At 35.6% G+C, this 23,588-nt stretch overlaps 1 protein-coding gene across 7 annotated transcripts in view; it reads left to right on the top strand.

The window, feature by feature from the left end:
• The window catches only part of LOC138709184 (protein SLC31A2-like), a 152,002-nt gene that overhangs the window by 17,252 nt on the left and 111,162 nt on the right, over positions 1-23,588 (top strand). For 2 of the 7 annotated variants that reach the window (XR_011334862.1, XM_069839759.1), the window contains exon 1: positions 21,725-22,323. Coding sequence is in view for 2 of the 7 variants with exons in the window: in XM_069839755.1 (XP_069695856.1) it covers positions 22,215-22,217 (3 nt within the window). In the remaining 5 variants the exon portion in view is untranslated. Of the gene's footprint in view, positions 1-9,766; positions 9,881-21,724; positions 22,324-23,588 lie in introns of those variants that run through there. The other 5 variants (XR_011334861.1, XM_069839753.1, XM_069839757.1 and 2 more) reach the window with 4 other exon arrangements.

Here is a 23,588-nt window from a genome sequence, read left to right as displayed (position 1 = left end):
AATACAATATGTAAAAAATCCACACATAAAAAGTATGTGGTTTTTTTTTTCTTGCATAAAGTGATTGTTTACTTTTTAGGTCTTCACGTTACCTATTGTTTGCAATGTATTAGGTACCGATACTTTTTATAATTGATAGCATTCCCTTTATTAATTGAAGAATGAATTCAATGTAACTTGGCTACCTTCGCATATTATATTTTGCCAGATTACCTATGTCCTGTGGTCTAAAAGTACCGGTAATATAATTTATTTTTGATTCTCTAAAACTTAACAAGTCTATACTGATTATCGCATATTTATTTCACTTAGGAATTTAATTATAACAAGAACTTGTGTAATCAAGGTGCATATATTTATGTCTTGTGACCTGTTAATATAATTTTAGATTCTCTGAAACCTAACAATTTGCTGATTATCGTAAAATTATACAATCTATAATGTGTATTGTGTAGGCCTATTTATGGATGTATCAGTATGTTTTCTATAAATTCCTGCATACGTATTTTCTTTTCTTTAATGTTCTAACACATATTAATGAAACTTTGAATATGTTTATTTCGTCCTAATTTTACGTTAAACGTCGAAAATGGCCATAATATGTCAATTTTAGATCATCACAGCGTTAAAATGCGTGATTTACGCACTGCTATTATTTGTCTGCTCTCCAACAATATGGCGGCAAGCGCAGCGTTCAATTTGCCCCGGTTTCCTCGTTTCGCGCAGCCGAGAGTGTAGGGGCTTGGTTGGGAGGCCAGAGGGAAAAAGACCTTTTGGGAGGCCGAGACGTAGGTGGGAAGATAATATTAAAATGGATTTCAGGGAGGTGGGATATGATGGTAGAGACTGGATTAATCTTGCTCAGGATAGGGACCAATGGCGGGCTTATGTGAGGACGGCAATGAACCTCCGGGTTCCTTAAAAGCCGGTAAGTAAGTAAGTAATGAGCAATATAAATTGGTGTTTAGTAACCCTGTCACTAATGAATGTAATACAGTACAATTTGTGATACAAAATTCTCCAACGTATCTTGTAGAAGTCTTGCTCGGTCTTGTGCGTTGCTCAAGACGCCATGTCCGTTCTCTGTTGTTCGATGCCCGATGCAGTAAATCGTCCTCTCTTGGTCGCCGCGGTGTGGAACAATCTTCACGTGCACTGTATCCTTTAGATTATCCACTGTGTGTCACTTCCAATGTTGCTGTTCTTCTTTCCCGTGGTTTCGGTACCAAAAATAGTGTGAGTGTTTGGAAGTGAAGTGAGCTGCGGCCGTGGGTGACGCTACCATTTTATTACCCATAATTCAATACAAGGCGTCGCAAAGATCATATAAAAAACCAAAGATAATAATGCATAAGGTGAAAGATATTAATACATAAAGTCAACCAGGGGCGTATTTTGCGGGCTACCGGCGGTAGCCCAAGGAAATTACAAAAGAAAAAGTTTATAATATAACATAATGTAATAATTTTGTATTATTAGTTTTACCATAGTAATTAAAATTAAAGTAATTGTTAGATATATTTTGTGTAATAATAGGGTCAGCGGTAGCCCAAACCCTTTAACCAGTATACGCCACTGAAGTCAACGATATTAATACAATGTTCGATCTTCCACACGCACTAATTCGTCCTGAGGGAAGAAATCTAGCACATAAGATAACATATCATGCTCATTGCACCTCCTGCAATGGATATTGCTAAGTCTTTACCGGGGGGAGATTTAACTGCAATAACATTGGTGCTCATTTTAATGGCCTCGGTCCATTGGATACAAAATTTTCACAAAACCTTATTTTACATGAAAGAAGAATTCTGTTCTTAAATTACATATTACTGAAACAGTAATTAGGCTACATTTTCAACAAGTTTAGTTTTAAGAAAAGAGCTAGTATTGAAGGATTACTTGCTACTATATGAGTACAATGTAATAAAGTTTCCTCACTTTTCTGGCTTAGTACTGTATTTAAGTGACAAAATTTCAACATTATTAAAATTTTGGCGACTGAAGAGGGCCCTGATAAATGTTTGTGAAGATCCATAATGCCTATGGGCGCCCCTGGTATTTGTTATATTTCTGCGTCGTTACTGAACCATTACAAGTTAAGGACAATTTGTAAGGTACAATGTATTAAATGTGCAGAGAGCTGACATGACGAATTTTATTCAGTGTTCAGAAAATTATTTTTTTGTTATTTATTGCTAAATTATATTCTACCGTCAATTTGCTTTGAACCATTATTATGATAAATTTTCAATTCATAAATTTGAAAGACATCATTAATCACATAATATATACTAGGGGTTTTCAAACATTTTGCTGTCATGGATCCCCTGAGCTTCAGAAAGCAGCACACGGCTACCCTCTCGACAATTAATTTTTAATATGCAATAATGAGAGACAAAAACCTCTTTCATATGTTTATTTACTGCTGATACACTTGGAAATATGAAATATGAGTTATTAAATTTATAAAAATATAAATTTTTAATATTTATCACTTGCTGTTAATTCACTTAATGATGGAAGAATCACAAACCGTAGTAAAAACAGATGTTATTAACTGGCTACTGGCATAATGTTCAGCTAAGTCAGTGAATGTATGAGCTTGCTTGGTTTCAGGCAGTTTATTCAATCTGGGTTCAAATTCTGAAATGGCAAGGCGCATCTAATTCTCGATATATATTCTTGAGCTATATTTGGACTTGAACACTGCCATGGTTGAAAATCCAGTTTCACAAAGATAAGATGTTGCGAAAGGCAGCAGAATGCGCAGGACCTTCTTACTTAACCCTGGATACTCATTCATCACGGAACTCCAAAATTCAAGCAGTTTTGAAGAAAGAAATATCATCTTCACTGTGTTGTCTGATGAAAGTTCAATAAGCTTCTCCTTTTCTGCTGTGGTGAAATGTGATAGACGATCTGTGTTGAATGGATCCCTGTGCTCTGTGTCCTGTGGAAAATAATTTTTGAAGTGGACATGAAGTTGAGACAAGTGCTGTACAAACACAGATTTGATTTCTTCATTTAATTGTAGTTTTGTTTCTTATAATAACATGCTCAATGTAGAAAAACAATGCGCATTATATTCTTCAATATTCCTCATCCAGAGCAGTAACTTCTTTTTGAAAGCAGACACCTTGTCTGATAGCTGTAGAATGTGGGTATCGTTCCCTTGTAGAGATACATTCAGAATATTTAGTTTCTGGAAAATATCAGAAAGATATGCCAACTTGTGGACGAAGTCATTGTCAATGAATTTTTCGGCATAGGCATGATTTTCTTCTGCAAAGTATGAGTACAGTTCCTGTCTCAGTTAAAAGAACAAGGGAGATTACATTGCTGCGATACAACCGACGTGAGTTGCAATAATACAGAAGAGAAGTGTGCTCATATCAACACACATTCGTGAAAAGAAAATCTAGCTTTTTTGGGGCGACTTTTGATGTGCTCTAGGCTGCGTGTTCGATCCCGGCCCAAATCGATGGCGACAGGCTCATGTCAATAGATTTACTGGCATGTAAAAGAACTCCTTTGGGACAAAATTCTGGCATACTAGTGACGCTGATATAACCTCTGCAGCTGCGAGTGTCATTAAATAAACCATAATTTATTTTTTTATGTAATTTACAGTTTTTATTGCAACTGACAATACGTCGTATAACTCATTCCTGAGGTTCTTTGCAGCAAAGGACTCCCTGTGAATAATGCAGTGGGTCCACAATGCATCAGGAGCTTTTTTTTTACCAATAAGAGCGTGCAGCCCACTATAACATCCTAACATGATATGAGCACCATTTGTGCATATTTCAACACGTTTCAGTCCAGTTGGTTTCCTTCCATGAACTTGTCGACAATTTCAAACAATTCGTCTGGTCTGCTCTTTCACAAAATATAAGATCTTCAAAAAATGTATTGTTTTCGGTTATGAATCTCACATAACAGATCAAGTTCGCATCATTGTTGCTATCAGTTGCTTCATCCAATTGGATAGCAAATTCCTTACCACTAAGTTCTTCAATTAATTGCTCCTCTATATCAACAGCCATGTCAGCTATTCTATGACTGATCGTGCTATTGGATAAAGGTATCCTTCTGAGTTTTTTAGCAGCAGATTCACCAATCATAATCAAGACCATATCAATTGCTAAAGGCAGAATCAGTTCCTCGGCTATGGTGTGGGGCAGAGACGTGCAAGAGAGCGATGCTTAACAATATCTGAGATCGGTTTTACCGAATGCTCTTCGTGTCTAATTGCTCGAGCTCGGGTTTGGCCTGCACTCGCTCGAGCTCGCCCGGGGGATCGCTCCCCTGTCAGAACGAGCGCTCGCTTCAACCACTGTACTCGAAGCAGTATGCTACAGTACTACGTAGTACAGCATTGGTAAAAATCGAATGAATTCATTTGATTATCAAAACCATTCGAAATAATATAAATATTCACAATTTCACTCGATTATTCATTGATTTTGCTTACCATACCACCGTATGAAGTTACACAAAATATGTACTCGCATAACAGAATACATATGTTCCATTTTAAGATAATGATAAGAGCTTCGAGTTCAGAATCATATGACGCAAAAATAGAATGATAAGCCTCGAATGTTTTGTGTGGTTGTACGTACTGACTCTTCTAACAGCCCCAGTATCTGACCCTGATCTTCATTAAATTAAACACCTGACCTACATGGCGATAAGAAAAAAGAGCGCTGCTCTCAGGCTATAGACGTACGTATAGAATGACTAATCAACATACTGCAATGTTATTGAACAATTCATTCATGCATTCGAATGATTTAATCCTACAATGGAATAATCACAGAAATCATTCGATTGCTTTCAACAATTATATATTTTAGTGGAAATTTAATTAAATACACATTTTTCTTTGTTTAGATTGAAAGAGCCTGAAATGATTTTCTGTATAAATATATTTCATTCCTACTCAATTTAACATTTAACTTCAAAAACAAACTGAGACACAAATTTAATCGTAATAATATTGTAAATGCAAATGAAATGTTTGGTTATATTACTATAAAATGTATATAAAACCGAGAAATTGCATTTAATACGTGATAACTAAAAATGTCTGTCGAAGTATGAAATGCAAATAATAAATTAGTAGCGATATATTTTGTTTCATCTCGAACGTAATATGAACTTTACTCATATTAACTTGGGAATATTTTTATTTTTTATTTTAGTAGGTTATTTTACGACGCTTTATCAACAGCTTAGGTTATTTAGCGTCTGAATGAAATGATGATAATGCCGGTGAAATGAGTCTGGGGTCCAGCACCGAAAGTTACCCAGCATTTGCTCGTATTGGGTTGAGGGAAAACCCAGGAAAAAACGTTAACCAGGTAACTTGCCCCGACCGGGATTCGAACTCGGGCCACCTGGTTTCGCGCTGACCGTTACTCCACAGGTGTGGACAATCCTATGAACTTTAAGGTATTCTTATCCCTTACTTCTCCGAATTTAGTCCAAGCAGAGCTAGTAACTGCTCTCCCTTTTTTTCCACTACTCTGACTCTGCTGATTTAATTTTATTTTCGGCATATACTTTTGACATCGTGTCTTGTAATCTTTTACCATCAACAGAGACGGTGTCCGAGCCTCTGCTTGAGATCGACGTCGATACTATTGAATCATCTTCAACATTCGTTTTGATGAAACGTACTGATTAGACAAGCCTACAATTCACCTACTGCGTACTGCTACCGGAAGAGCACTCATGAACACCGAGCGCTCGTCGTCAGACCCGATCGCTCGTTGTGTTGCTTTACTTCGTGATTTATCGGAAATATTCGTATCTGATCGTCATTCATTCCGTCAGTGCCTTCCTGGACTGATAACGATATCCCGCGCTCGCTCTCTTGCAGGTCTCTGGTGTTGGGTTTCTTGCAACTGCCACACGATATGTTACTTTGAACGAAACTAATAATGATTTTTTGAGCACAGACACTTGTTGAGAAAATGCACTTTTATGTCGTTTTATTCCCGTTGCTTTACGGGAAAAGTACTGTCGATCCTTATCTTGTAAATTGCTATGTACAGTCTCAAAATGTCGCCTTAGCTTATTAGGTACCATAATGTCTACTCCCAAAACTTTAAGATAAATGACACATTGAGGTCTTTCTTCATTACTAACAGTAGCACTGATGAAACCGAAGTCCAAATACCTCTCATCATATTTGCTGTACTTCAGTTTTGGTTTCTCGAAAACACTAGGTTCTGTCTTGTCTAATTCATGTTTCTTACACGTACCAGTATTAAAAAACTTATCCATTGGGATAGCATACTCACGAACTATTAAGGCTGAAATGGAAAACAGACGTAGTGGAACAAGCTTCTAAACCTCACTACACTTGGTGACACTAGTCACTAATGCTGCTCGCCTACTCTAGTTACAATCATGCTGAGTCATGGACGCAGTTGCCAGATTACATTTCCTATGCATCTGATTGTTATCAAGGAACTATGAAAAGAAAAAAGTTCTCACAGAGTAGTTTTGTTTTATTTCTAATATAATGCATATTTTACAATTTCGGTACAAAAATTGAGTAAATTCTCGCGCCTCCCTTGGAAAACACTGGCGCCTTCCCTTGTATTATATCACTATATCCATGAGTTCTTGGTATCTCTTCAGACAACTTGACCTGTCATTGTATTTGGAAGACCTAATACATTTAGTAGGACCTATTAATCAAAACATTCATAATTTTCATGCAAAACATAAATCAGATCTCCATCTACCACCTGTTCGTCTCAGCTGTTATAAAAAAGGAGTTATTGGTACTTATTCATGTATTATGGTCTTCAATGCACTCCCTAATTATCATAGAGCTTAGAGGGGCCAAGAGCAAAGGTTCAGAACAGAAATAACAACAATTCTCCATACTCATAAGTGATGCCTTATTGATGTCACTTACGAGGTTCAACCTGTCTTCGGACAGTTGACTAAACAATAACTCATACTTTCTACTGAAGTGATTAATGCTTGTAAATTGAATTAATGTGCTTACTTTGTATTGTATTTTGTATAACTTTTGATTTATTCCACAGCTCAAAGCTAGAATACTGATGTAGATCTATGGAATACAATAAATAAAATTAATTGGAAGGGATTTTCTAACCTCATGCTAAGGGACCTAAATGAGGAATTTAATTGTCTCGTGACTGGTTCTTCATCCAAGCCATTTGAATTTTCTTAAGAATATTTGCGTTCAATCCTTTAAGTCCAGCACTTGTGCAAAGGTCGATAAAGATCGTGGTCCAAGAGAATAACAACTTTGGCTATAGCATCTGTATCATTCAGTTTATTCAGGATTCTAGTCAATGTGATTTTCTTCTTCCAAGTGAAATAGTCTGAAATTTAGTTTCGTTTTGCTAAGAGTTAATACATAGGTTATCAGTCGAACTTTTATTGTTATTTTAAACTTATTTACTTGAAAATTCCAGTGAAAGGTTTTGAATTGTTTAAGATTATACAGCTATTGATAGCATAATTATTAATTTATTAGTATTTAAAAAATTGACACTAATATAATGTAAATGTACAACAAATTGAGCAGACCTGAAGTTAATAGGTACTGTACTTCTGCATTCTTTAGGAACATGGATTTCACTCCAGGATTTTCAGTATCGCTATCTGATTTTTTGCTTGCTGTGAGCGATCTCAAGTTACGTGGGACATCATTGCTGTTGCGCTCTACAAAAAGTATACTGTAGTTTGTTACAACAATTACCTATGTGTGTATTATAGAACCACTATAAATATAATAAATGCACTATAATTCACAACTGTGTCATGGAATAAACTAATATAGTTATTAAATTAAGAATATGTTCTATGTTAATTATTGGCCAACTGTATTTGCTGCATCATGTTTCCCTGCTTTAACTCAAAAAAAAATTTTGTCATTATCTCGGAAAAACAGTCATTTTTCTGTCATTTTAAGTGCAATAATGAATTACTGCTTACCATATCAATGATACTTAAGAAGTTATTTTTCATATTTAATGTTTAAATATTGAATAGGAAAAAATTCTTGCAATATTTCAGATTAATATGCTTGCACAAATAAACAAGTAGCTATGCGAAGAAACAAAATAAAAAAAAAAACTAGCTTTCCTCTAAAAAGTAATCCTATGAACGAATATTCGTACCGAAATAGATTTTCATTGCATCAACTGTTATAGGCCAATTGATATTTCAAATGTTTCACATTTATTGGACTTACATTTTTCAATATTATATCACGATATTCTGTTTCATTTAAAATAGCCTCGAATGTATGGACACTACATGTTACACATTGATGATGATAAATTGATAATGATAACGATGTTGATAATAATAATAATAATAATAATAATACTGTAATAATAATAATAATAATAATAATAATAATAATAATAATAATAATAATTATTATTATTATATTATTATTATTTATTTATATATTTACTAATATTTAATGCGCTGTACAACAGCCAGGGGCCAATAACAGTTCAGCACATGACAATTTCTTAACAAGAACATTAATAATGATAGAAATTACAATAAAAGTATATAGAAATAATTAAAATAATGATAATTATTAAGATGTTAGAGTGTGTGTTCAGCTAGGTCAACGATTTTCAACCTTTCTTAACACGTGGCACACTAAAAGTGTAATTTAAAAACCCGCAGCACACTGACTAATCTAAACCAGTGCTTCCCAACCAGGGGGATTTTTGAGGATTTTGGGAGGGAATATGTTTACTAATTGTTGGCTTGTGCCACGTTCACTGAATGTTCACTCTTGTGAACTTACTTTTTTTTACTACACTTTCCACTTTAGTTTTCCAATTTTTGCTATGACAACCTTTGCTATTTTCATTTTCTCGCGGCACACTGGCTGAGCTAGGGAGTGTCATCAGGCTATAGTTTTCTTCTTTCTTAATAACCGACTACCTGTTTAAAGATTTTAGGTACATTATGTCTGAGCTATCGAAACTGTTAAAAAGACACGTATAAGTGCAATAAAAAGTGCTGAATTATACCTAGGAGTGGATTTTGCAGGTAGTATTTCTAAATTAATTTCTGAATTTCAAAAAATAAAATTTTACTACATAGCATCATCTGTGGGAAAGAGAATTTTACGCTCCACCTACAGTTGAATTTGGGCGAAACAAATCTGAAATTTTAGATATAGTAATTTTTATAATTTAGCTGCACAGCCAATCACAAGAAACAAATTTCATATCTCAAAGCAATAGCACCATTCGGTTAATATTTGTTTTGTTTTGCTTTATGATCAAGTTAACTCCAGTAGTCAAATTTTTCTCAGTTTACAGTATGAAAAATAGTTCATTTCTGAGGAAATAGGAAGGGAGTACACCACACAGTGTATCCTTTAAGGCCTTCCCCAAAAAAGCTTGCCCCTCAAACAAAAACTGAAATGATAGTACAAACTCCACTTCCATAATGGTCCTGTGGAAGGATTATATATAATTAATAGAAGTAATAATACTCCATTTTTGCATATTTTCAGTAATTAAATAATTAATGAAATCAGAATTTGCCAATTAATTTATAAGTTTGTATATTGATACACGAATAGGCAAGTCAAAAGACACATTTCGTTTATCAAATACCTGTACCGAAAACATGTCTTTCCATAAAAATTTCGAAATGGATTTTTGCAACATTATACTTGTTCCAAAGGTTGTATAATTCTTCTACTTGGTAACTATGGCTTTTTATTTCTCAGGCCAAATAAGTCAGCCAGTGTTTCTACAACATTTTCTGCTGCAAGTTTACCTAACAAGTCATAATCCCAGGAATTGAAGACCATCAGCTTAACCGAAGAAATCTAGGGCTCCTAGTAAGTGTTGTTAATTAAATTTGTGATTGTTACCAGGCTTTTCTATAGAGACAGCAAACCTATGCCGCTCTGCATAGTGGAATTGGACAACAATGAACAGGGTAAGAAGATTTTTTATATAAAACAAATTCAATATGTTCTCACCAGAATAGAATATTGCTCAAAACCCTTGAAACATTCCTCAGTGTACAAGATGTCAGCGATATGGTCAGACTAAAAACTTTTGCCACCTCACACCACACTGTGTGACGTGTCCTCAAAATCATCACTTTTCTGAATCACTAAACCTAAAGCCGAGCCAACATATGAGGCGCGTCCATAAAGTAACTTTCCCACTCGTCCCACAGCTAGCAAACCATATGCTGGGCGAAGCAACTGTGTGTATGTGATAGAGGAATGTCCTGGCATGGTGCATGCACTAGCGGAACTTCCCAAGTGTTCTCAGTAGCTTCATTGCATTGGTTGAAGATGAACGTTCCTATTCCAGCTCCCGGCGCGTGAAGTGCGGTCAATGATAAAGTTTTTGAATGCACAGGGCATAGCGCCGATTGAAATTGATCGTTAACTGTGCCACGTCTATGGGCAAGCAGATGGTGCATTGCTGCTGTAGACAATTTTCAGCAGGATACCAAAATGTGCATGACGAGGAGCGCAGTGGGAGACCAACCATCATTGCAGACGACCTTGTGGAGCAACGCACCATCTGCTTGCTCATGACATTAGGCCCATAGACTTAGCACAGCTGACGATCAATTTCAATCTGTACTATGCCCTGTGCATTCAAAAACTTTATCACTGACCGCATTTCACGCAGCGGGAGCTGGAATAGGAACGTTCATCTTCAACCAATGCAACGAAGCTACTGAGAGCACTCGGGAAGTTTCGCTAGCGCATGCGCCATGCCAGGACATTACTCTATCACGTACACGCAGTCGCTTCACGCAACATATGGTTTGCTAGCTAGCTGTGGGACGAGTAGGAAAGTTACTTTATGGACGTGCCTCGTATGTAAACTGTAGAGGAGCATTCTCAGAAAATTTTAAGAGTTGTAATTATTATCTTGGCTTAAAGAAAAAGTCTGATTCAAATCCTCCACAGCCTAACCTTTCCTAAACTTACAGCAAATTCTCCTTCTGCCTCGCCATCTATACCTTCTTGGGCACACTCTGTATCCATTAAAACCAATGTCACCAACCCTATCTTGAACGCACATAATATCGTCATAACATATTACCCGATATATTAGACATAGCTGTGCACAATATATTCACAACACTCAAACATGCGCATATTACATGAACTGGACTCCGATCGATGTCCTGTTCTGATTTCATTTGACAGTAACCCTATGCTTCTCCCTCCTCTCAACTGACTTATCAAATTGTCACTACGGCACAAAAGGGAAAGTATTTTATACACAAAGAAATGTTGGTTTGGGTGTAAAAATTTTGAATTGCTTTGAAACTCGAACTTGTGTTTTCAGTTTCATTAAATTTTATTCTCATAGTTCTGGAACAAAATTTTCATATTTCAACTACAGATATCTCTGGGTAATTTCATTTCATTCATTTAGTGTTCTTGCCCATGGGCAAGTCTTTCACTCCAAACCCCACTTTCTCCAATCTTTCCTATTTTCTGTCTTCCTCTTTGTCTCCTCATATGATCTATAGCCCTACATTAGTTTCACATTAAGCCCTCGAATTTGAGTAGGACTGGTAATATAATCAAACTGTTCCTAACAGTATCTAAGACTGAGTAACAAACAAGTGACTAAATAGGCCTACTTTATTTTTCCAAACAAGTCCGGATATAGAGACCCAGGGCCTCTAGACAGTTAACATAGTAGGATTTAGTAGAATTTATTTAACATAGTTTGAATTTAGAAAATAGACAAGCAGACTTAGAAATGAAGTACCGGTAGACAAGTTTACATTTATAACTACAAGATTACTACTGATTGAGGTTCTGGCTGATAACCAGTGGCGGCTGATTGACTGAGGCAAGTGAGGCCGGGCCTCAGTCACTTGGCTTAACTGAAATCAAATTTTGTGTTTTCATATAATGTATTAGTTATTTGAAAGAAAGCATATATCGCTGTAGAAGCATTTGAAAACTTTGATGTATATAGACCTGTTTTTCAGTAAAATTTGTTCCTGAGGCCAGGATTGCTCATGCCGGGTTTGGCTTGTGATGTATATAGACCTGTTTTGCAGTAAAATTTGTTCCTGAGGCCAGAATCGTTCGTGCCGGGTCTCGCTTAATGCATTTCATGTCCTTTCGCGGGCTTTGAGTTTGCGCTTAAAACGTTGTAGCTGAGGCACAATTCGTCTGGCCTGGTCAGATTTCACTCGTCCCATCCATGGGACGGCCTCAAGGGTAGAGTGGGGTGGGAATAGCAGTGGTGACTTGTCTTCCTAACTAGGCCATAAATAACAAAATTCCAGCTCTTTGGCAGGCAGAGACCCACTCGATTCTCTCCCCTTATGTCTCAGTTTATGACATATAAGCGAGGGTGTAGTACAGTAGTGAATGTGGGCCAATGTTGTTATGTATTTCGGGAAAATATAAACAGAAACAAATGAGAGAAGTAATGCTGGTGCAGTTAATTCATTTTTAGAGTGTCCTTTTTTGAGAAGAAATAATACTGAAAGAAAGAAAGTTTTAAATAAAGAGAGACTATCGAGATACCTACGACATCGCTGATAATTTTTCTCAGACATAATCTTAAAACGCGAGTTTCTATTGCATCCTGGTATGGACAACATAAATGGTTATGTGGTAATGTGATGCAAAATAAACTTCTCTTGGCCTTGTTTGTTGCTGTCAAAAAAAAAATAAATAAAAAGAAAAGAAAGAAAGGGGAATTTCAACACACAATATGGGTTGCTTCATCACACTGAAACAATCACTGAAACTCAGAGCATAACAGCTTATTTGGTGAGTGAAATTGTTATTTTTCATTGATAATAATAAGAATAGACTAATAATAATAATAATAATAATAATAATAATAATACAGTAATAATGATATTAATAATATAATAACAATAATAATTAATATCATAAACAAACATTTCCTATCGGAGGCAATTAAACTAGTTGCATCTGGCCTCACCGAGGATTTCGATCACCGGCCGCTACTGCTGATAACCCTGATCACAAATATGTAATGAGGGCTGATACGTATCTATTATTAGGCAGTACATCCCACTTGACTATATGTGTCAGAGGAAGAACAAATTGCTTGTTTACATCTGAAGTCTGATTAGTGAAATATGTTAGTAGTCAGTGATGTATGCAATTGAGAGGTAAAGGAGGTGGCCACCCTATCCCATTATCTCCTGGCTTACTTGCTTCATGGGTGATGCCTCATTGGTGTCACTTATGAAGTTCAAACCTGTCTTTGGACTAAGCAAAAACAATTTATTACAAGATTATATTGCCACGCGAAAGTTTTAGTGTCCAACAAATAGCACTATTATTATTACTATTATTATTATTATTATTATTATTATTATTATTATTATTATTCGCCTATTATTATTTTCCCTCGCTGCTGCCCCCTCCAAAGTTGGGGCCTTAGGTAGCTGCTAGTTTTCTTAGGCAGAAGTTCGCCGCTGTTTCTACATGTTTGTATATTTCGTATTTTTCAAGTATACCCATTTAACAAGTATACCTGACATAATTAGGAACATAAAATCCAGACGTTTGAGATGGGCAGGGCATGTAGCACGTATGGGCGAATCCAGAAATGCACGTAGAGTGTTAGTTGGGAGGCCGGAGGGAAAAAGACCTTTGGGGAGACCGAGACGTAGGTGGGAAGATAATATTAAAATGGATTTGAGGAAGGTGGGATATGATGGTAGAGACTGGATTAATCTTGCTCAGGATAGGGACCAATGGCGGGCTTATGTGAGGGCGGCAATGAACCTCCGGGTTCCTTAAAAGTAAGTAAGTAAGTATACCCATTTAAGTATTGACCTTTTGGTGGAGTACTGGTATGATATAATATTTCGTGTGTATTGTTATTTTGAAAAATTTGAATTTTTCTTCTAATGCTTATGTACTGTTATTTAATATTTATTACCATATGTTTATACTTGGCTTTTTTTTACTGATACGGTATGTATTTCTGTTAACAAGAGAATAAAGTTCAACAGGAAACTCAGCTCTTATATCACATACAATTAAGTAGGCCTATAAGAGGTTTTTTTATATTGTAAGGTCAAAGTATAGATACCGGTATGTACCTATAAAAATCGGTAAATTTAGTTACATTATTTAGAGTAATTAAACTCTGACAAAGCCAAAAATTATACAATTTTTATGGCACATAAATCTTTCTACTTCAAATATAGCTTTCGGTTTACTACCAATACTACAATATATGTTTAAAATATCTATTAATATAATTGTGTGCTTTTCTTGTACCGTATTTAACTTTTATTTTAACTTAATCTTAAGTAAGATGAAAGAGGAGTGGAACGGAGAAAAATTCTCTCCGGCACCGGGATTTGAACCTGGGTTTTCAGCTCTACGCACTGATGCAGTTCCACCTCTTGGGTTCCCTCTAGTAGCCTACCCCCTGCACTACATCATAGTCAGCATGTAGAGCTGAAAACCCGTGTTCAAGTTCCGGTGCCGGAGAGAATTTTTCTCTGTTCCACTCTTTCATCTTAGTACAGATGCCTCAAACTAGGAAGCTGCCTGGAGAGGGGAAGTAGTAGAGCTAACGGAGGGGGCCCACCTACGCTCCTATACCCAGGTATAGTCATATTATCTGAAAAGTTGATCTCTTGACAATGTATTCAAGATGTACCCTCCCTATGCAACCTTCTCAACTGTTATTAGAACTGAGCTGTACCATTCTAGTCCACAGTGCACAGCAGTAGGCGGACAGTGGTAGGGGAGAAGTGCTCTATGCGCCTGCGCGAACGAGGCAGCTTGCTAGTTTGAGGCATCTGTACGTCGTCTTACGATAATGCAAAATATCTGCATAAAAAAATATCATATGTACAGTCACGGAAGAAAAAACTGGCCGATGTGCAGCAAAACTCGTAATGTTACTTATGCCTGTTTTGTTGTGATTATCACAGTTATAGAGCATTGGTCCCCAACTCAGAGCACTGTGTCGTCATCAAGCCTTGCCCGCTCGCCCGCGGAAAGTCGTAGCAGGGCAGGTAAGACGTTCAGCGGCGGGACCAGAATATGAATTTACTGCATAGGTTTATGATTGTTTTCTGATGGAAAAAAGATACGGGCTGAATAGAAATAACTAAATGAACTATCTTAAGCAATTTGAAAAAAAAAAAAAAAACATTGTAGCCTATTTTCAACAAAGTTAGAAGTTAATAAATTTATAATTACTTTTAGAAATGTAATACACATTTCATGTTAATTATTCGGGTAATGCATGACAATTACTGTAAATGTGTAAACTGCTTCTGTTAAGGAAAATGTTGAACAAAACACATAAAAATCCTAGGAATAATAATGCAGAAATTTAACTCCATTCAGTCCACTCAACACTGGCATTAGCACTGATTTTTCGGGATTTGTTTAATTCTCTTTTTCCTCAGCAATTTCTCAACGATTGGAACTATTTTTTGTATAGTGCATAATGTGACAGCACATTTTAAGTTGTGATCCGATAATTGGCTTCCATGACATGGCTTGTTTATCTTCATCATAGGAAAAAAATTACTGTTCGCACAGATGGCCTACGTGAATCCGAAAAAGGATGTCTGTACAATCGGGGAAATCTAATACATGGAAAGTTCATATAAAAGTCAGGTAACTTCTTTTGTTTTCATTTTTATCCTTCAATTCACTATCGTAAAGTAAATCAATAAGTTCTAATTACAAATACTAATTGAAAATCAAATTGAACATTTTCCTAATCTTTAAATCTCGAATCAAATTTCTGGTGCAGATCGTCATGATGTGTGAACATATTCTTCGAAATCCAAAGTCTTAAGAAACTAGTATGCCTATATCGTTGTTAATATTGAAAAATGTGCTGTAACTTATCCTTTTAGTTAAGCTAACGTTCCATAATTAAAGGTGGTTTATATTAAACGCTTTCACTCTGTCATATAACTGTGTAATAATCTTGTTGTTACCATGTAGAAACCAATTTAAAGCATTCAGATAATTCCATTAAGAAGGCATGTTCACAAATCCATTTTTTCATTCTTCACTTATGATACAGACTTTTCTTCTTCCTCCGTGAACGATGATGTTTCCTCCCTCAGTTCAAAGAACCTATTCAATAATTTTCCACGACTAAGTCACCGTACTTTACTATAATATGACAGATCGCCTTACTCGCTATTGCATTCATCAAAAAAGACTTAAATTGACAATGAGCGAGACTTTTCGATGTAATTGTGTTGGTGGTTTTTCCAACTGGACTACTTCTATAACACCATTTTGATTTGTTTTGCACATGATTTCTGTTGGTGTATAATGTAGTGAATAGAAATAACTTCATGGGATACATTAACGCTTTTCACTTCGTCCCTTAGAGAGATTGGCTTTCGGAATGGTTTTATTTACATTCTACAGTATTCTGTAGGTTATGCAGAGCCGGAATTAGGTATAGTGCTGCTCCTAGGCAGTGCTAGGTTTTGCCGTCCCCAAATCCCACAAACAGTTTATGGACAGCCATCCCCAAATCCCACAAACAGTTTATGGACAGCTATTATACAGGTGACGTTCAGTTAAAGTTATTTTTAAATGAAATGTTACAATTCGGAAAACAAAATGTTAAATGTTATGATTTATTTAACGATGCTTGTAACTGCAGAGGTTATATCAGCGTCGCCGGATGTGCTGGAATTTTGTCCCACAGGAGTTCTTTTACATGCCAGTAAATCTACTGACATGAGCCTGTCGCATTTAAGCACACTTAAATGCCATCGACCTGGCCCGGGATCGAACCCGCAACCTTGGGCATAGAAGGCCAGCGCTATACCAACTCGCCAACCAGGTCGACTTCAGAAAACAGTAAATTACTGAAATCAAAATACATGCATCTTACTTGTGAATTATAAAGACTTTCTTCGGACTTTCACAGCGAAAGCAATGATGGTATTATCAAAGTCGATCTGACGAAGCATATCAGACTCGAAGCAAAGAAACATAATACTCAAACTTATTCATTGTTGAAACAAAATTTATTTTTGAAAGGCAGGCTGTGGTTTTTTTTAAGCTTGGTTTCTGTTGGTGTATAATTTTTACGAGTATTTCTTACTTCGACAGGAGTATAAAATAAATTGAAAAATAAACTCCAACTCTTTACAGAATAAATCTTTCAAATCGAATTATATAGTGAACATTCTGAAAAGGATTAAATAGTATTGTTGATGATATAGGCCAGTGTTTCTTAAACTTTTCTGAAGTGGGGACCACTTTTTTAAGTCAGAACAGTTCCGAGGACCACCTTACTCTTGTTCCCTTTGAAAGCAAAGCATATTTTAATACCAGTATATTTTAAAACTGAATTAATTAATTAAAATTAATTTACTTCGTTTAACTTTATATTAGTATTAACTAATTAAGTTAATGTTAATAGAAAAAAAAATCATTTTAGATTTTTAATAAATCAAGGTATTAGAGTTTGGACAATCTTTAACTTATTAACTAAACAAAATAAATAAATAAATAAATAAATAAATAAATAAATAAATAAATAAATAAGTAAATAAATAAGTAAGTAAATAAATAAATAAATAAATAAAATGTTGGTATTCTCATTAATGAGATAGATAGGCCTGCCGATTCTTGCGCAGTTGTTCTATATTTTTATATATGCTGGTAAGCTTAAGTCAGAGATCGTTACATACATAGAATCGATTTCGGTACTTTGGTTTTATTAGAGTTAGTGATGAAAACCCTTTTTCACACAGATACGTAAAAGCAAACTGAATTATAATCTGTAAAGCACCACTGTACAGTTCAATATATTCTCTTTTCACTTGTGTTGAGGTCCAGAAATTAACCATACTTTCTGCTTGGAATTTCATTTTAAGTCGAGAGTTCAATTAACTGTTCTCTTTCACTCAACGAAAGTTTGTTATTTTCAATATCAAGGGATCGCGAACCCATGAAAATTCGTCATATTTACATGGAAAATAAGTTTCAAATTGTGACCTCAGAGTTTCGAGATGCGAACGTATGTCATTGCATAATTTTCTTTCCAATAACGAAATCATTTTCAATCAAAGAAGACTCTAGGGTTGGAAATAGTGAAAAAACCTCTGTTTTACGGATCTGACCCACAAACCAAGTATCCTCCCGAACACGTTTTTCTCATACAGTCAAAGAATTACCTTGTAGAGAGAGATTTAGTTCGTTTAGTTTTGAGAATATATCTGGAAGATATTCCAATGTACTTAGCTACATGTCGTCAGCTGATGTGCAGGGAAAAGATGGCGAGAAACACCATGTTCATAGTGCTTTAAATCCCTCTTTTTTTTGCTGAGAGTAGAGTGGGAATTCGGTAGACAGGTAGGGTAATAAATTTCATAAAATGTCAGTACTGGGAGCAAAAGTGAAAGGTGACTGTCATGTGTCATTTCCAAACTCTGAGATTTTCAGATAGTGTGATACGCAATTCGTTTGAATTTGATTTTTTCTTCTGTCCTTTTTGAAGAACCACAAGGGCAGACCTCGGGGACACAGGTGGTCCAAGGACCATAGTTTGAGAAACGCTGATATAGGCTATTATATTGTGAATATAATTGAGAGTTGTGGTTACTATTCATAGCGATAAATAGCTAATAAACAACAATATGCAATTTGATTTTCAACACTGCATTCTTGTTCATACAAGCAGTTAAATTTAAGCAGTTTCATAGTATAATAATGTGATACCGGCATTACAATATAACTATGCAGCTGCACACTTTCCTTTCACTCTTGCCACGACCGCGACACTGTGATAACAAAACAATATCTGACTTCCACAAGGTGTTCAAGAAGAAACTTCAGAAAAGATTTACCAACATGTGTTTTAAAAATAAATTTCATTGTAAAATAAAAATGAAAAAGGGAGAGAAAGAGAGAGAGAAAATGCCGCCCTAGGCAACTGTCTAAGTTACCTAGGCCTGAATCCGGCACTGAGCCTATGTGTATATTTGCAACGTTTGTTGTGTTTTAGTCAACATACAGAAAGTTGTTTTGCCATTGGTTTTTCCATTGCGGGTATGAGGAATGTTGTTAATGTTATTTTCATCCCCTCTGTTCGTCTCTCTTCACTCTACAGACATACTATGTTTACGGTTTATGACTACTGTATATTTCGTGTTCTTTCTAGAGTCCTAGGCACGTGACCCTTTCCAGCCCTACTAACAGAATTTGTCTATAAATAGCCACAACCACTACGAAAATAATCATTAGTATTTCAGTTCCATAAATATGGACGTCAAAGCCAAAGCAATTGCACTGATTGAGGAAGGCCGATTTAGCACGGCTCGAGCTGGAGAACGCTATAGAGTTGCGACTAGAACAGCGTCCAGGTGGTGGGCGCACTATCAAAAGCGAGGTTACATAACTCGTAAAGCTGGTAGTTGAAGACCCAAGGCATCAACACCACAACAAGATCTTATGTTAATAAAACGTTCGAGGCGCTTTCATTTTATACTTCTAAAATATTTGTGGCCGGCAGGGAATTTCCTGCTTCCAAAAGAACGCTAGTAAAAGGCTCAATAGTGCCAACGTTGTGCTGAGAAGAACAGCGGTGGAGGAAGTTCTGACTGAAGACCATCGAATTGATCGTGTCACATTTTGTCGAATTTATACAACTATCCATGGAAAGAGGTCATCTTATTGGATGATATGTTTATGAACTATAGCAGGCCAGTGCACCTATATCGACCGAAACAATCCAAGAGATTTGACCCTGAATATTTGTGGTCCAGAGACAACGCAGTGGTCGTTTGTCCGTGTCGGTGTGGTACAGATTTCTGGTTATGGTGGCGGTGCACTATGGAGAATTCATGGGCATATGAATGAGCATCAGTACATCAATAAACTGGAAAATGTGATGCTACCTAGTGTTCGTGTGTTTAAGCCCGAAAACAAAATAAAATTCCAACATGACTTGTCTTCGGTACACACATGCGTCGCCGTGCAGCGGTGGTTCAACATTCACAGGGACGATGTCGAGAGGTTCCATGGGTGCCAAGAAGTCCTGACTTAAATTCCATAGAAAATGTGTGTGCGGAAGTGCAACGCAATGTTAATGTGTAACTACAGAGTCGGTGTCCTAGGATTGCAGATGAATTGTGGAATCTCATTGCAGGTGTTTGGGATGATGTTGCATTGTCAGATAGATACAGTAGGTCTATATCCAAAGCTTTGTTAATTCTGTAAGTAGAACAATGGATGCAGTGATCAATGTCAACGGTTTATGGACAGGCTATTAAGTCCAGAAGAAAATTGTTGTATATAACTAGAACTACATAGGTAGAAGAACATTTTAATTTGTGATATAAAGAACATTCAGTATTAATTATTTTACTTCAGGAATGTATTTTTCTTTTCTATTTTTAGAACAAACAAACACTGTGGGCCGTATTCATAGACATTCTTAGCACGGGCTTTCGGTTTAATGATCAGCGAACTAATGTTTTTCGTATTCATAAACCAGTGTCAGCGATATGATATGATATGATATGATATGATATATGATATGATATGATGTGATATATGATATATGATATGATATGATATGAATCCTGTTTAGCACGCTCGTAGCCCGGGCTAGCGAAATGTCTATGAATAGCACCCTGTAGCTTTAATAATAGAATAAATAAATAGGTTCTAGTAAACACTAGAATCACCTATATAATCAAACGTTTTCCTAAATTGCACAAAAATTATTTCTAACTAACAAATCTATTTGTGTTTCTCTTCCCTCATTACTAATTGTTTATCGAAAGTAATTTATAGGTATTTATTTCATTTTAACTGAATGTTCACTTATATAATTTGTATTGGATTACCTTACTCAATTTATATTTATTCTACTTTAACTAACTGTTCACGTCTATATCATCTTACTATTAAGTTCGTATGTATTGTATCTATCTCAATTTTGTTTACTCTTCGTCGTCTGTTTTTCCAGGAAGATATTAAAGTAAAAATAAACCATAAATAAACGAAGTACCGTGTGTCTATAGAGTAAAGAGAGGCGAACAGATGAGTTGATAATGAAATCACAAATCAGTAACATTCCTCGTACTGGTAAAAACAATTAAATAACAAATTTCTGTACATCGACAAAAACACGAGAGTTTCTACCTTATAGAATGTGAACAGAAACAGTACGAAAGCCTTTCTCTCCTAGTCCAGCAACTTCGAGTAAACAGTACTCTGTACTGTGATAATCACAACAAAACCGGCATCAGTAACATTACGAGTTTTGCTGTTCATCGGCCAGTTTTTTCTTCCGTAACTGTACTTCGGTACATTAAAATAATACTGGTATATAATTAATCTTAACTATTCCTAACCCATATTTATATTTCTGATCTGGAGTAGTGCATGTAAATATGTGGCCTAGAAGAGATAAGAGATTTCTTTTATACTGTATATTTATCTTTAGTTTTGATATGTTTACATTGGTATGTTTTTAATTAGAAATAATATAGAGCACTTTATATATATATACTTAATTTCATTTATTATGTTTACGTTCAAGTTTAGAGAATTTATAGCCCATATTAAATTGATACAAATAGTTCATGATAACCCACAATATAAATAATTTCAATACGCACACACGAATTTGGGAGGTAACATAGTGCAGCAACTGTGTTAGAAAGAGACAGGGATTCCCTCACTAACATGGCGACGCGCGAACCCAGTGGCACGATATTTTATTATACGGTGTTTACTCTAATTAGTATAGAGTTCGATGGATAAGATGTAGTGAACGCTTACCTTTAGTCTCCACAGATGATTAATATTGTTTAAAATTACTAGAATAACAAGGCGGCATAACCAGTTAACCTACTGATTTAAAAGTGAAAAGACATTGTGCGTTTCAATTAACAAAATTAACTTCGTTTTAAAAATGGTGGGACATTGAACTACAGTCTAGTATATACTACACTGTGATTGAACCATATGCCGGTATCTGCAAATGTTTGCCTGAAACACATACAGTTATCTGTGAACACGAATGACAATGACAGTTACGAAACGTCATAGGTCACAAGATTGTAGCCAGTTATCAAAGTACGTATGTATACGCGTTGAAGACTTGAAGACAGTGTATGTTGTGTTGTTATAAAATATCAACACATTTATACGGTAGAATAATGATATGGTAAATATCACAGAAACAGTCGGCCAAAATTCAATCTGTATTATAAAATAAGTGTTTGAGAGTGATGTAAATAGACTACAGCAATAGAACATTCACTTCCATTATGGTTAGTATTGAAGTCATCACGTAGGTTAGGTTATGTCATGTATATTTAAGTTCGTGTTATTGAAAGCAGGATGCATTTTCATTATTAACTTACAGTGTCTGATAGCATAATGTTGCAGAATGTATTTACCTTTTATAACTTGAATAGTGCTTTGTAAATTATAAAATGAGATTCATCCTCCTGTAATGTGTTAATCTTTCCGTCCTGTACTAGTACGATGCACGGACGCTTGTGTTGTTTTATCTTATAATAATAATAATAATAATAATAATAATAATAATAATAATAATAATAATACGAGATTTATAGTAGTTTAATTGTGGTTAATGAAAATTTATATGTCAGCTGCCCTTGTTTTACATTGCTTGGTAGGAGAGAACATACAATTTTTGTTGCCGTGTTTTTTTTTTTTTTTTTGGTAAAAACGTAATACGGCGAACGCTAAACTCCGCCGACGAACCCTTTCCACTTTTCTCCTACAAGCTCACCACACACTCTACGTCATATATGGGCATCGTGCTTCACTTGAGAATTTGTGCCTCACTGACCTTCACAGAGCTTATCGCTCTGAGTGACATCTTCACAGTCCCTGTTCCTCCCTCACGTAGCTCTTAGGCGTGGGCAGGTTCTATATCAGTTTCATAAGCAATATCAGTGGTGGCATAATGGCATTATCAAAGCAGTGTGTACGCATTAGAAGACGATTATTTCATGAGAAATGGAAGAGTTTGTTTGCTGTTTAGAAGGGGAGAACATACGATGTATGTTATGCTCGAAAATCCTATTAGGCATTAATAAATTTAATAGGTATACAACGGCATTACTCCTTATGTCATACAGAACATGCTGGATTTGAAGGTAAGACAAATTAAATGTTATTTTTCATACTATTCCGAAGAAAATTTATGATCTTAACATTTGCATAGTATACTAAAAATGACATTATACCTTAAACACGCTGCATTAAAAGGTACGAGGAACTAAATGTTGTTTGTACGTAGGGCCTATTATTTCCAAAAGAAATTTATAAAAAAAAATATCAAATGTGCGTAGAAAACGAAATATGATTTTCTGAAATTATTTTAGGTCGAGAAAGTGCAAATCTATTAAGTAATCTTGAGAAACGCCAGAATATTCAAGAAAATAAATGTAGACAACGTGATGGAATATTAAGTTATTGGCTAGTTACGCAATTTCTTGCCTGTGATTTAAATCAATTCAATTATGGAGAACTATTAAAGAGGTTTATGATTAAAGCTGCCGAA

The sequence above is a fragment of the Periplaneta americana genome, chromosome 11, assembly GCF_040183065.1.
Source record: "Periplaneta americana isolate PAMFEO1 chromosome 11, P.americana_PAMFEO1_priV1, whole genome shotgun sequence".
Taxonomy (NCBI): domain Eukaryota; kingdom Metazoa; phylum Arthropoda; class Insecta; order Blattodea; family Blattidae; genus Periplaneta; species Periplaneta americana.
This window is presented reverse-complemented; position numbering and strand designations above follow the sequence as displayed.